Raw genomic sequence first — 16,120 nt, 5'->3', positions numbered from 1 at the left:
CCTTTTTGGCCCCACCCCTCGGGCCCTGGGGGGTTTAGGACTAAACCGGCAACAATTTTTGTTGACCTTCGTCCATGGCAGGTTCCTGCAAAATTTCATTGGAATTGGTTCAGTGGTTTTGGAGAAGAAGTCGAAAATGTAAATTGTTTACCGACGGACGACGACGGACAAAAGGCGATCGCAATAGGTCACTTGAGACTTTGTCTCAGGTGACCTAAAAATCAGTTATAAAATCACCAAAAATACAACAATATAAAAATTTGAGCAACTATAAACATATATTTATTGCAGATAAGAAAGCTCTCCTCCAATTCAAATTCTAAGAAAATTTCTAAATTGATGTAATTTTAGAACCCTTCAAACTCTAGGCAGATGCTGTACCAATATTGAGCTAACTGGTGCCCTTGAATGGCTCAGTCAAGTTCCATCAAAGCATTGGCTGCAAAGGCGGGCTTGATTCGATACACCGTGTATACTGAGTGTAGGCCACAAAGGCGAGCTTGATTCGATACACCGTTTATACTGAGTGCAGGCCACAAAGGCAAGCTTGATTCTATACACCGTGTATACTGAGTGTAGGCCACAAAGGCGAGCTTGATTGATACACCGTGTATACTGAGTGTAGGCCACAAAGACGAGCTTGATTCGATACACCGTGTATAATGAGTGTAGGCCACAAAGGCGAGCTTGATTCGTTACACTGTGTATACTGAGTGTAGGCCACAAAGGCGAGCTTGATTCATTACACCGTGTATAATGAGTGTAGGCCACAAAGGCGAGCTTGATTCGTTACACCGTGTATACTGAGTGTAGGCCACAAAGGCGGGCTTGATTCGTTACACCGTGTATACTGAATGTAGGCCACAAAGGCGGGCTTGATTCGTTACACCGTGTATACTGAATGTAGGCCACAAAGGCGGGCTTGATTCGATACACCGTGTATACCGAGTGTAGGCCACAAAGGCAAGCTTGATTCGTTACACCGTGTATACTGAGTGTAGGCCACAAAGGCGGGCTTGATTCGTTACACCGTGTATACTGAGTGTAGGCCACAGTGTACTGTTGTGAATCAAGCGTTTGCAGGACAGTAAATACTTGTCGTGCTGGTGTTACTTATAACTATATTACACCCGTGTGACGAGTATTTGTAAACACACACACTCAGGACAATCACCTCTGTTGATAAAGGTGCGTTTAATATTATACTGCTCTATCAAGTCTGACGAATCCCATATTACGAGCTTGATGAACTATTCAACCACTACATCTCCCTAAAATTGATCTAAGGCACAAGCTAAAAGTAGTTCAACATAATTATTGGAACATTCTCATTGAAACCAAACGTAAAAATCACATCTGTGACCATATTGTATTGCCCTCTAACCAGTCAGCGGGCACGTTAGCAATAGGGTCTACACCCGCAGCTCTACCTCGGCAGAAGGTGTGTCCCCAGTGTGATTACACCATGTTACAGGGGGGGGTCTTATTATGGGAGGAAACTGGAGTACCCCGAGAAAACCCATGTGGCCAGGCATGTGACCCCCCCATACCTTTTCACATCTGATCGGGGAATCCAACCCCGGTCACCTTGGTGAAAGGCAAGTCGCTATCCACTGCACCACCCGGCCATCCATGGTACAATCGTTTGATTGTTAGACCAACTGTCATGCTTCCCTGAACTTTCTCACTGGAGACTACTTCCAATACAGGTGTTGATTAGGACAAAACAAAGCCTTATAAAATTTACAAATATAAACATATAAGAATCAATTTACAAATTGAAAATATTTTCAAAATTATTACATCATAATCATATAATTTTTTTCATGACATTCATCACCAGATAACATCCAGAAATAGAGCCAATGACTCACGACCTATATTGAAATATTTTAAAAATCTCTGTAAAATTTACAAATATAGACAAGTAAAAATTGTTTTCAAAATTACTTTGCTTCCACAATATTGTCAAAAATAAAATAATGTAATCATAAAAAAATATTTTCAACGATTATTGTATAATGATTAAATAAGCTTTGAGTAAGTAAAAATCAAAACATTCTTACTTTTATTCATTTCACTGGTAAAAAAAATCCAGCAGTGTAATGTGTGTATATATATATATATACATATAATAAGTATTGTATTCAAAACGTATATTTTATTATGCCTCATCTATGATCTATATAACAGAGTATCTGATTGGACTATCTTAATCACATGACAGGGCAATAAAACATCATGTCACCCTCCCACATTTGAGTATATCCTGTCATATTTTCCTTTGTATCCATTATACATGTATATTATGTATTGTTTTTGAGGGAGGGAAACACAACTTTTTGTTTCCCTTTAATTACCTAACTATGTTTTGCGCAGAAACAAAAACTTGTGTTATTTGTACTTCAGGCTTCAACTTCAACAGTTTAGATGAAATGAACTTGAGCCGCAACAATAAAATACCTTATACATAATAATAATGTACTTCTGTTAGAAAATTGATTTCTTCATCTAAAAGTATTTTGAGGACATTTAGGGCATAGTCACATTATACCGAGTTGTCTCAATATTTTTACACATATGTACAATTACAAAAGACAGTAAAGTGTGGAATTCAGAATGTTTTTAAAGAGATTGCCAATGGACCACCATTATGGAAATAGGGTAATGTTTTGTGTATGGAGAATTTGAATTTCAATGGCTTCTTCTTAGAGACTGCTACTAATACTGTATGATAGATCTATGTGATCTGGTTATTTAATTATTTACCATGGTAGGTAGAAACAGACTTCATGTTAGAAAACCCCAGCAAACCTTATTTACATCCATTTTTATAATGAAAATATTAAAAACATGTCTTAAGTAAAAAAAAAAAAAAAAAAAAAAATCCAACACCTTTAAAGGGTAGACAGGTTAAGAATAATGATAGTTTTAGAAAGAAAAAAAAAATATATATATATAAAGGCATTAAACATCTGATGACGATTAGCTTCTGTCCGAAACATGAATGAATGTCTGTACAGGGATGGAATCCTGAGTGTTAACCATACATGTCTGTACAGGGATGGAATCCTAAGTGTTAACCATACATGTCTGTACAGGGATGGGATCCTGAGTGTTAACCATGCATGTCTGTACAGGGATGGAATCCTGAGTGTTAACCATACATGTCTGTACAGGGATGGGATCCTGAGTGTTAACCATAAATGTCTGTACAGGGATGGAATCCTGAGTGTTAACCATACATGTCTGTACAGGGATGGGATCCTGAGTGTTAACCATACAATGTTAAAATGAAAGAAATATTGTGACAAAAATGGAGATTTTCTATTTGAGTAATTGCTCCACTATAGTGCCTGCCTTTACATGGAATGAAAATACATTGTGGTGACATCAGCTGTCCTTTAAAATAACCTGAAGTGAAACGTTCACCTCTCTTTGGAATAAATTGTGTTGATGTGGTCGCAGCCTCTCTTTGGAATAAATTGTGCTGATGTGGTCCCAGCCTCTCTTTGGAATAAGTTGTTCTGATGTGGTTGCAGCCCCTCTTAAGAATAAACTGTGTTTGTGTGGCCTCAGCCTCTCTTTCCAATAAATTGTATTTGTGTGGCCTCAGCCTCTCTTTGGGACAAATTGTGTTGGTGTGGCCTCAGCCTCTCTTTGCAATAAATTGTGTTTGTGTGGCCTCAGCCTCTCACTGGAATAGCTTGTGTTGGTGTGGCCTCAGCCTCTCTTTGGAATAAAATATGTTGGTGGGGCCTCAGCCTCTCTTTGGAATAAAATGTGTTGGTCTGGCCTCTGTCTCTCTTTGCAATAAATTGTATTTGTGTGGCCTCAGCCTCTCTTTGGAAAAAAATTTGTTGGTGTGGCCTCAGCCTGTCTTTGCAATAAATTGTGTTTGTGTGGCCTCAGCCTCTCATTGGAATAGATTGTGTTGGTGTGGCCTCAGCCTCTCTTTGGAATAAAATATGTTGGTGGGGCCTCAGCCTCTCTTTGGAATAAAATGTGTTGGTCTGGCCTCTGTCTCTCTTTGCAATAAATTGTATTTGTGTGGCCTCAGCCTCTCTTTAGAATAGATTGTGTTTGTGTGGTCTCTGCTTCTCTTTGGAATAAATTGTGTTGGTGTGGCCTCAGCCTCTCTTTGGAGTAAATGTATTATGAGGGTCAAGTTCTCTCCACATGTTGTTTATGTCTTTGATACCTAAATCAAGTTTGTACTCCTCTAAGACTAGAGGGACCACTTCCTATGTTCTTCATTTGGTTCCGGTGATATCTGCCAAAACGAGGATTTTTGTTAATTGGCTTGTTGCTAGTGGCAAAACATCGGGCGGCCTTTTGTCCTCTGGAAATTTTGCAGTGTGAATTTGATGGTTAATTCTAATAACCATCTTCTGAATATCAACATCTTGGGTTAACTTCGCGATCTCACTACACAACACATGCACAAACCTGGACATCACCTTTTCCTTGTCTCCAACTCCATCAGACAACGGAACCTCATTCCATAATTTTCCTGCAACAACAAAGTGAAGTCAAATTATCACTTCAATGGATTCCATTTCTTGTTATTATTGCCACAATTTGGTTATGAAATAAAGATAAAAAACACCAGTCCACTTTTTGTTTACATAATGTATATATTTGGAGTTTGTTTAATATCATGTGACATGGATTCCTCTTAATAATATGATATATAGATTCCTGTTAATATCATGTGATATACGAATTCCTGTCAATATCATGTGATATATAGATTCCTGTTAATAACATGTGATATCTGGATTCCTGTTAATATCATGTGATATATAGATTCCTGTTTATATCATGTGATATCTGGATTCCTGTTAATATCATGTGACATATGGATTCCTGACAATATCATGTGATTTATGAATTCCTGTCAATAACATGTGATATATGGATTCCTGTTAATATCATGTGATATGTGGATTCCTGTTAATTTCATGTGATATATAGATTCCTGTTAATATCATGTGATATATGGATTCCTGTTAATATCATGTGATAAATGAATTCCTGTCAATATCATGTGATATATGGATTCCTGTTAATATCATGTGATATATAGATTCCTGTTTATATCATGTGATATATGGATTCCTGTTAATATCATGTGACATATGGATTCCTGACAATATCATGTGATTTATGAATCCCTGTCAATATCATGTGATATATGGATTCCTGTTAATATCATGAGATAAATTGATTCCTGTTAATATCATGTTCTACTGTCAGTTATATTTTACCTGTAAAAACTATATGTACAAGCCAGTAACTATTTGCATGATTAAAATGGAACCATGAAAATGAAAGTAACAAATCTGATTGATAACTTCAAACCACAAAAGAACATACCCACAAACAGTCATATTAAGACAAGACAATTCAGCGAATTATAGTCCACCACCGAATGTGAAATGCACAGATGATAAATTTGTGCAGGAACTAATTTGATATATGAATGTTTGACAGACCCACCGTATTCAATAAGGAATAGTGTCAGTGCTACTATTGCAAATAAATCTGGTGGATGTTTACTGGCTAGTGGTATCGTTTTACTATTAAATTGCATCTGGTGACACTATGCATTCTACAGCGTTTCATTATTTGATTGCATTTGGTGGTATAAATGTGAATAGAAGTTCCAGTAACTAGAAGTGTAAATAGAAGTTCCAGTAACTAGTAGTGTAAGAGATAGAGCCCGGACAAACTTTTTCTTTGATGCAGGTCAAAAACAGTGTGACCTACTTTGATATACGACACACCGCCTCACCAAGATGAACCCTTACTCCAAGTATGACGTTCCAGTCACTAAAAGTGTAGGAGATAGAGCCTGGACAAACTTTTTCTTAGATGCAGGTCAAAGGTCAAAATGTAGGTCAGACTGACCTATTTTTAAAACACGACACATCGCCTCAACAAGGTGAACCCATACACCAAGTATGAAGTTCCAGTGACTGGTAGTGTAGGAGATAGAGCCCGGACAAGAAAGCGGAAGGAAGGACGGATGGACACGATGCAACAAAACTAATACCCCCTAGGTTCCCAGTGGGGGACTTGTAAGAAGCCCAGAGGGCCTGTATTGCTCACCTGGATATTTAACTGTTATGGCAATATTCTCATTAAAAACAGTGTAGCAAATAACATCCAAGGGATAGGGCCAGTCCCTTGAGCAAACCCTGGTAGCATTGGTGTATCCAAATCTTCATGCTCAGCTATTGTATTTTTATAGGGTGGGGATCTCAAAGGTTTCCATGTTAAGACTCGGGAAATAGGTCCCATTGGACAGGAGAACCAAGAGTAAAAACTCTTGTAACATGATTGTGTTTGTCTTCTTATGCCCAGCAATGGATTATACAGTTACAGGAAGGGGATCTCAACTGTTTCCGAGCTATGACACCTGGGAAAAGTCTCCTTGGTTGTGGCTAGACCATCAGGTAAATTCCATTATCATGACTGTGTCTATCTCTTTATACCCAGCAATTGTATGTATGGTTATGGGGTGGGGATCTGAATAGTTTCCAAATTGGGGTGGGGATCTAAACATTTTCCAAGTGATGACCCAGAAACTAAGTCCCTAGGGGTGTGGCCAGACCCAAGAGTCATTCTAATATCATGATTATGTTCATCCCTATATATGCCCAGCAATTGTGCATATGGTAATGGGGTGGGATTTTTTTCCATTTTGATGTTGGATGGGGCCACATCACGAGGCTTTCCTCGAACTATATATGTATTCATCTCTTTATACTCAGCAATTGTATAAAGGGTGAGAATCAAAATCATTACCAACTCTTGGCCCAGACCCTCAGCCCTGAGGTCGGCCCTTCACCCGATACCATTTTAAATCCCAATCACCTGAGAATGCTTAAAACTAGATTTGATTGGTATCAATCATTTCGTTCCAAAGAAGTCACTTCTATCAACATGTACAAGTTACCCTTTTTGACCCCACCCCTCAGCCCCCCACAGAGTCTGCACCTCCATTTGTACAATTCTAAATCCTCACCACCTTGCGATGCTTCCAACCAAATCTGGTTGATACACTTCCCTCAGTTTTAGAGAAGAAGTTAATTATTTAAAGAATTATTGACAATTATCCCTTTTGGCCCCAACCCTCAGTCCCCCAGAGTCTAGCTGCTACTGGCCACACCTGAGACAATCCTTGGACTATAGGTGTACTCATCTCTATGTACTCAGCAATTGTAAATTATTTAATGATCTACCTCTGTGTTATAAACAGATTGCACATCAAATTTGAATCACATCCTGAGTACTGAGTAGAATTTATCATGAAAACATTCAATGTTTCTGACAAAAAAAAAAACTTGATTCAGGAAATTCTCTACAATTTTATGTCCCTCTACCTGCAAGTGCTGAGGAAAAGTACACAAAAATGTCCGCATGAATAGGAATCTTGACCAGGTCCCCTTTCGATACTGTTCCACTAAAGGCTCCATCAGGTGGCTTTGCAGGATGGATTGTTTCCGCCTATAATAAAAAAAATAAAAAATATTAAAGATATTTTTAGTCAATTTACCTGGTAGCGTTCCCTAAATTATCATTTTATAGCCAAACCAAATTTTCAACCCCACAAGCCAAAAGAAAATAAATTGCCAATCATATTGCAGAAGTTTGGCCAAGATTTGGTGGGGTTTTAGCTGGCATGGCGCGGCGTCCTGCGTCCGTCCGGCGTCAACTTTTTACTTTAAACAACTTCTTCTGAATAACCAAGAGTCCTAGGCTGATGATATTTGGCCAGTAGCATACATTGATGAAGAGCTACCAAGTTTGTTCAAATGATTGACCTTGACCCACTTTCAAGGTCACAGGTGTCAAATGTCTTAAAATATGTAAACAACTTCTTCTCAATAACCAAAAGGCCCAGGGTACTGATATTGGGCCTGTACCATGCTGGGATGAAGGACTACCTGGGTTGTTCAAATGAACGACCTTGACCCACTTTCAAGGTCAAAGGGGTCAAATGTCTTAAAATATGTAAACAACTTCTTCTCAATAACCAAAAGGCCCAGGGTACTGAAATTGGGCCTGTAGCATGCTGGGATGAAGGACTACCAGGGTTGTTCAAATGAATGACCTTGACAAACTTTCAAGGTCACAGGGGTCAAATGTCTTAAAATATGTAAACAACTTCTTCTCAATAACCAAAAGGCCCAGGGTACTGAAATTGGGCCTGTAGCATTCTGGGATGAAGGTCTACCAAGTTTGTTCAAATCAATGACCTTCACCAATATTCAAGGTCACAGGGGTCAATTGTCTTAAAAACCTTGAAATGACTTCTTTTGTGTAACCAAAAGGTCCAGGGTGATGATATTTGGCCAGAAGGATGTTGAATTAAAGGGCTACCAAGTTTGTTGAAATGAATTACCTTCTTTTATATTCAAGGTCACGGGGTCAATTGTCTTCAAAACATTTAAACGACTTCTTCTGAATAACCAAAAGGAACAGGATGATGCTATTTGGGCAGAAGCATGCAGGAATGAAGGGCTACCAAGTTTGTTCTAATGAATGACCTTCGCCAATATTCAAGGTCACAGGGGTTTAATATTTCGAAATTTTTAAACACAGTTCATGAAATTTGCCTCAAGTCCCATTGAGGTTTACACCCCATAAACCTCAAGAAAACAGAATTCAATCCTTAAATGTATACAATATGAATTAACAATAAATAAATACACATAGGATATTTTATTGTTTCCAGTTGAATACTATTTATATTTCACCAGTAAGGCAGAATACACAAGTGACAATACAGGTATATTCTGCCATATGAGTTAATTTGTTAGAGCCTCTAGCTACAGTTCTGAGGTTCTGGGTTCAAATCTCAATCTGGCTTTTGCAATTTTTCCTTCCGGTACATTTGACACCCAACCAAATATACCCGCTGACGGTGGTACACCCAACCAAATATACCCGCTGACGATGGTACAGTGTATAGAGTCTTTGGTGTCAAACACTTTGCTGGAGGAGGAAGGAATTTAACCAAACCACGTTGTTTTCCCTTTCCTGTTACATATAGATATTATAACACACTATACATCATTGTGATATAAAAATAAACAAAACTCACCTGAACAAAGAACATTTTTGGTTTCGCAACCAAAGCTTTGCAATTTTCGCCATTAAATTGTTGAACAACTTCAGCAAAATCCATTTTTTGAATTTTTCCAATTTCACCACGCCCAAGATAAACATATTCTGATCCGCCAAATCCAAGAAACACACACAGGAATGCTCCTACATCTGACGGAATACGTTGATCAGCTGAAAATAAACAAATATCTCTAAATGAACAACATGTGCTACCTCCTATCACAAGAACAACATTTTTTATCAAGTTGTCAAAAAGTGAAATATAATTTTGACTCCAAGCCTTTCTCTTCTGTTATATCGTCATGACATAGAAACCTATCATCAACCACACATCATATCACACTACAGGTAATGGTCAACCACACATCATATCACACTACAGGTAACGGTCAACCACATATCATATCACACTACAGGTAATGGTCAACCACACATCATATCACACTACAGGTAACGGTCAACCACATATCATATCACACTACAGGTAATGGTCAACCACATATCATATCACACTACAAGTAATGGTCAACCAAACATCATATCACACTTCAGGTAATGGTCAACAACACATCATATCACGCTACAGGTAATGGTCAATCACATATCATATCACACTACAGGTAATGGTCAACCAAACATCATATCACACTTCAGGTAATGGTAAACAACACATCATATCACGCTACAGGTAATGGTCAACCACATATCATATCACACTGCAAGTAATGGTCAACCAAACATCATATCACACTTCAGGTAATGGTCAACAACACATCATATCACGCTACAGGTAATGGTCAACCACATATCATATCACACTACAAGTAATGGTCAACCACACATCATATCACACTTCAGGTAATGGTCAACAACACATCATATCACGCTACAGGTAATGGACAACCACATATCATATCACACTACAGGTAATGGTTAACCACACATCATATCACACTACAGGTAATGGTCAACCACACATCATATCACACTACAGGTAATGGTCAACAACAGATTATATCACACTACAGGTAATGGTCAACCACATATCATATCACACTACAGGTAATGGTCAACCACACATCATATCACACTACAGGTAATGGTCAACCACACATCATATCACACTACAGGTAATGGTCAACCACACATCATATCACACTACAGGTAATGGTCAACCACACATCATATCACACTACAGGTAATGGTCAACCACACATCATATCACACTACAGGTAATGGTCAACCACACATCATATCACACTACAGGTAATGGTCAACCACACATCATATCACACTACAGGTAATGGTCAACCACACATCATATCACACTACAGGTAATGGTCAACCACACATCATATCACACTACAGGTAATGGTCAACCACACATCATATCACACTACAGGTAATGGTCAACCACACATCATATCACACTACAGGTAATGGTCAACCACACATCATATCACACTACAGGTAATGGTCAACCACACATCATATCACACTACAGGTAATGGTCAACCACACATCATATCACACTACAGGTAATGGTCAACCACACATCATATCACACTACAGGTAATGGTCAACCACACATCATATCACACTACAGGTAATGGTCAACCACACATCATATCACACTACAGGTAATGGTCAACCACACATCATATCACACTACAGGTAATGGTCAACCACACATCATATCACACTACAGGTAATGGTCAACCACACATCATATCACACTACAGGTAATGGTCAACCACACATCATATCACACTACAGGTAATGGTCAACCACACATCATATCACACTACAGGTAATGGTCAACCACACATCATATCACACTACAGGTAATGGTCAACCACACATCATATCACACTACAGGTAATGGTCAACCACACATCATATCACACTACAGGTAATGGTCAACCACACATCATATCACACTACAGGTAATGGTCAACCACACATCATATCACACTACAGGTAATGGTCAACCACACATCATATCACACTACAGGTAATGGTCAACCACACATCATATCACACTACAGGTAATGGTCAACCACACATCATATCACACTACAGGTAATGGTCAACCACACATCATATCACACTACAGGTAATGGTCAACCACACATCATATCACACTACAGGTAATGGTCAACCACACATCATATCACACTACAGGTAATGGTCAACCACACATCATATCACACTACAGGTAATGGTCAACCACACATCATATCACACTACAGGTAATGGTCAACCACACATCATATCACACTACAGGTAATGGTCAACCACACATCATATCACACTACAGGTAATGGTCAACCACACATCATATCACACTACAGGTAATGGTCAACCACACATCATATCACACTACAGGTAATGGTCAACCACACATCATATCACACTACAGGTAATGGTCAACCACACATCATATCACACTACAGGTAATGGTCAACCACACATCATATCACACTACAGGTAATGGTCAACCACACATCATATCACACTACAGGTAATGGTCAACCACACATCATATCACACTACAGGTAATGGTCAACCACACATCATATCACACTACAGGTAATGGTCAACCACACATCATATCACACTACAGGTAATGGTCAACCACACATCATATCACACTACAGGTAATGGTCAACCACACATCATATCACACTACAGGTAATGGTCAACCACACATCATATCACACTACAGGTAATGGTCAACCACACATCATATCACACTACAGGTAATGGTCAACCACACATCATATCACACTACAGGTAATGGTCAACCACACATCATATCACACTACAGGTAATGGTCAACCACACATCATATCACACTACAGGTAATGGTCAACCACACATCATATCACACTACAGGTAATGGTCAACCACACATCATATCACACTACAGGTAATGGTCAACCACACATCATATCACACTACAGGTAATGGTCAACCACACATCATATCACACTACAGGTAATGGTCAACCACACATCATATCACACTACAGGTAATGGTCAACCACACATCATATCACACTACAGGTAATGGTCAACCACACATCATATCACACTACAGGTAATGGTCAACCACACATCATATCACACTACAGGTAATGGTCAACCACACATCATATCACACTACAGGTAATGGTCAACCACATATCATATCACACTACAGGTAATGGTCAACCAAATATCATATCACACTACAGTTAATGGTCAATCACACATCATATCACACTACAGGTAATGGTCAACCACAAATCATATCACACTACAGGTATTGGTCAACCACATATCAAATCACACTACAGGTAATGGTCAACCACACATCATATCACACTACAGGTAATGATCAACAACATATCATATCACACTAAAGGTAATGGTCAACCACACATCATATCACACTACAAGTAATGGTCAACAACACATCATATCACACTACAGGTAATGGTCAACCACATATCATATCACACTACAAGTAATGGTCAACCACATATCATATCACACTACAGGTAATGGTCAACAACACATCATATCACACTACAGGTAATGGTCAACAACACATATCACACTACAGGTAATGGTCAACCACATATCATATCACACTAAGGTAATAAGCTTTATGACAAGGTTGATAATATATAATAACATGTCCTTAACAGAAAGGTATACAATTTACAGAGATGGCCTTTACATACAGGTATACAATATACACAGGTGGTCTTTTTAAACAGGTATGATATATAGAGTGGTTATTATAGACAGGTATGATATATAGAGGTGTATTTATTGACAGGTATGATATATAGAGTGGTATTTATAGACAGGTATGATATATAAAGTGGTATTTATAGACAGGTATGATATATAGAGTGATATTTATAGACAGGTATGATATATAGAGTGGTATTTATAGACAGGTATGATATATAAAGTGGTATTTATAGACAGGTATGATATAAGCGGATGTTCAGAGAAGATCTGTATGATATATAGTGTGGTATTTATAGATAGGTATGATATATAGAAGTGGTATTTATAGACAGGTATGATATATAGAGGTGATATTTATAGACAGGTATGATATATAGAGTGGTATTTTTAGACAGGTATGATATATAGAGGTGATATTTATAGACAGGTATGATATATAGAGTGGTATTTATAGATAGGTATGATATATAGAAGTGGTATTTATAGACAGGTATGATATATAGAGGTGATATTTATAGACAGGTATGATATATAGAGTGGTATTTTTAGACAGGTATGATATATAGAGGTGATATTTATAGACAGGTATGATATATAGAGTGGTATTTATAGACAGGTATGATATATAGAAGTGGTATTTATAGACAGGTATGATATATAGAGTGGTATTTATATACAGGTATGATATATAGTGTGGTTTTTATAGGCAGGTATGATATATAGAGTGGTATTTATAGACAGGTATGATATATAGAGGTGGTATTTATAGACAGGTATGATTTATAGATTGGTATTTATATACAGGTATGATATATAGTGTGGTTTTTATAGGCAGGTATGATATATAGAGTGGTATTTATAGACAGGTATGATGTATAGAGTGGTATTCATAGACAGGTATGATATATAGAGTGGTATTTATAGACAGGTATGATATAGAGAGGTGTTATTTATAGACAGGTATGATATATAGCCTGGTTTTTATAGGTAGGTATGATATATAGAGTGGTATTTATAGACAGGTATGATATATAGAATGGTATTTATAGACAGGTATGATATATAGAGTGGTATTTATAGACAGGTATGATATATAAAGTGGTATTTTTATAGACAGGTATCATATATAGAGTGGTATTTATAGACAGGTATGATATATAGAGTGGTATTCATAGACAGGTATGATATATAGAGTGGTATTTATAGACAGGTATGATATATAGAGGTGGTATTTATAGACAGGTATGATATATATAGAGTGGTTATTATAGACAGGTATGATAAATAGAGTGGTATTTATAGACAGGTATGATATATAGAGTGGTATTTATAGACAGGTTGGACATATAGAGTGGAATTTATAGACAGATATGATTTATAGAGTGGTATTGATGGACAGGTTGGACATATAAAGTGGAATTTATAGACAGGTATGATATATAGAGTGGTATTTATAGACAGGTTGGACATAAAGAGTGGAATTTATAGACAGGTATGATATATAGAGTGGTATTTATAGACAGGTTGGACATATAAAGTGGAATTTATTGACAGGTATGATATATAGAGTGGTATTTATAGACAGGTATGATATACAGAGTGGTTATTATAGACAGGTATGATAAATAGGGTTGGTATTTATAGACAGGTATGATATTTATAGGTGGTATTTAAGCAAGACTTACCAAATGTTTCCAATCGCTTCTTGAATGTTTGGGTCGTCAGTTCATCATTTATGGGAATTTTCTCTTTTATGACATCATCACCAAATTTCTCACGCAATGTACTTTCAAGTTGACTCAAGTCATTGTTGATCCTACTTTGTGACTTTTCTTCCATGTCCTCATCATCTTTACCCAATTGATGTGTCCTTTGTCTCTCATCGTGAATCAACAGAACACAAAGCTTGCGTCCCTGTAAGTTGTATTTTGGAGCATCGAAATCCGCTTGCCGAATTTGTGGAATGTTCCTGCTCATTTCCTACAAAATAAAACATGTAGCCTAGATGCCCTAATAGCTCACCAAGGTGTTTTAATTAATTAAAATATGCTAAATACTAAAGGAGAACGATATAAGATGAGGCTGGGCCAATTTCACTGACGAGAAGGGACTGTCAAAAAACAAACCAGGCAAAATGATATCCAACGTCCACTAGTGGATGTTTAGTGAAGTTCTGTGTACCCCAGTCTATCCACTAGCGGATGTTCAGAGAAGATCTGTATACCCCAGTCTATCCACTAGCGGATGTTCAGTGAAGTTCTGTATCCCCCAGTCTATCCACTAGCGGATGTTCAGTGAAGTTCTGTGTACCCCAGTCTATTTACTAGTGGATGTTCAGTGAAGTTCTGTGTACCCTAGTCTATCCACTAGTGGATGTTCAGTGAAGTTCTGTGTGCCCCAGTCTAGCCACTAGTGGATGTTCAGTGACGTTCTGTGTACCCCAGTCTATCCACTAGTGGATGTTCGGTGAAGTTCTGTGTACCCCAGTCTATCCACTAGTGGAGGTTCAGTGAAGTTATGTGTACCCCAGTCTATCCACTAGTGGATGTTTAGTGAAGTTCTGTGTACCCCAGTCTATCCGCTAGTGGATGTTCAGTGAAGGTATGTGTACCCCAGTCTATCCACTAGTGGATGTTTAGTTAAGTTATGTGTACCCCAGTCTATCCACTAGTGGATGTTCAGTGATGTTCTGTGTACCCCAGTCTATTCACTAGTGGATGTTCAGTGAAGTTCTGTGTACCCCAGTCTATTTATTAGTGGTTGTTCAGTGAAGTTCTGTGTCCCCCAGTCTATCCACTAGTGGATGTTTAGTGAAGTTCTGTGTACCCCAGTCTATTTATTAGTGGTTGTTCAGTGAAGTTCTGTGTCCCCCAGTCTATCCACTAGTGGATGTTCAGGGATGTTCTGTGTACCCCAGTCTATTCACTAGTGGATGTTTAGTGAAGTTCTGTGTAACCCAGTCTATCCGCTAGTGGATGTTCAGTGAAGTTATGTGTACCCCAGTCTATCCACTAGTGGATGTTCAGTGAAGTTCTGTGTACCCAGTCTTTCCGCTAGTGGATGTTCAGTGAAGTTCTGTGTACCCAGTCTATCCACTAGTGAATGTTCAGTGAAGTTCTGTGTACCCAAGTTGATGGATTCTTAAATGGAATTCACTAGTCCGGCCATAAGAGTAATGGAATTCACTAGTCCGGCCATAAGAGTAATGGAATTCACTAGTCCGGCCATAAGAGTAA

At 38.1% G+C, this 16,120-nt stretch overlaps 1 protein-coding gene across 1 annotated transcript in view; it reads right to left on the bottom strand.

The window, feature by feature from the left end:
* Window positions 1-4,253: 4,253 nt before the first annotated feature.
* The window catches only part of LOC110458747 (caspase-7-like), a 21,832-nt gene continuing 9,965 nt past the window's right edge, over window positions 4,254-16,120 (bottom strand). Inside the window, exons 3-6 of the mRNA XM_021510634.1 lie at window positions 14,570-14,864; window positions 9,116-9,309; window positions 7,392-7,515; window positions 4,254-4,513 (exon numbers count right to left, since the gene is read on the bottom strand). Coding sequence (XP_021366309.1) covers window positions 4,254-4,513; window positions 7,392-7,515; window positions 9,116-9,309; window positions 14,570-14,864 — 873 coding nt within the window. The remainder of the gene's footprint in view (window positions 4,514-7,391; window positions 7,516-9,115; window positions 9,310-14,569; window positions 14,865-16,120) is intronic.

This window comes from Mizuhopecten yessoensis, unplaced genomic scaffold, assembly GCF_002113885.1.
Source record: "Mizuhopecten yessoensis strain PY_sf001 unplaced genomic scaffold, ASM211388v2 scaffold9737, whole genome shotgun sequence".
Lineage (NCBI taxonomy): Eukaryota > Metazoa > Mollusca > Bivalvia > Pectinida > Pectinidae > Mizuhopecten > Mizuhopecten yessoensis.
The sequence above is the reverse complement of the archived record's forward strand: the minus strand, read 5'-3'. Positions and strand labels throughout refer to the sequence as shown.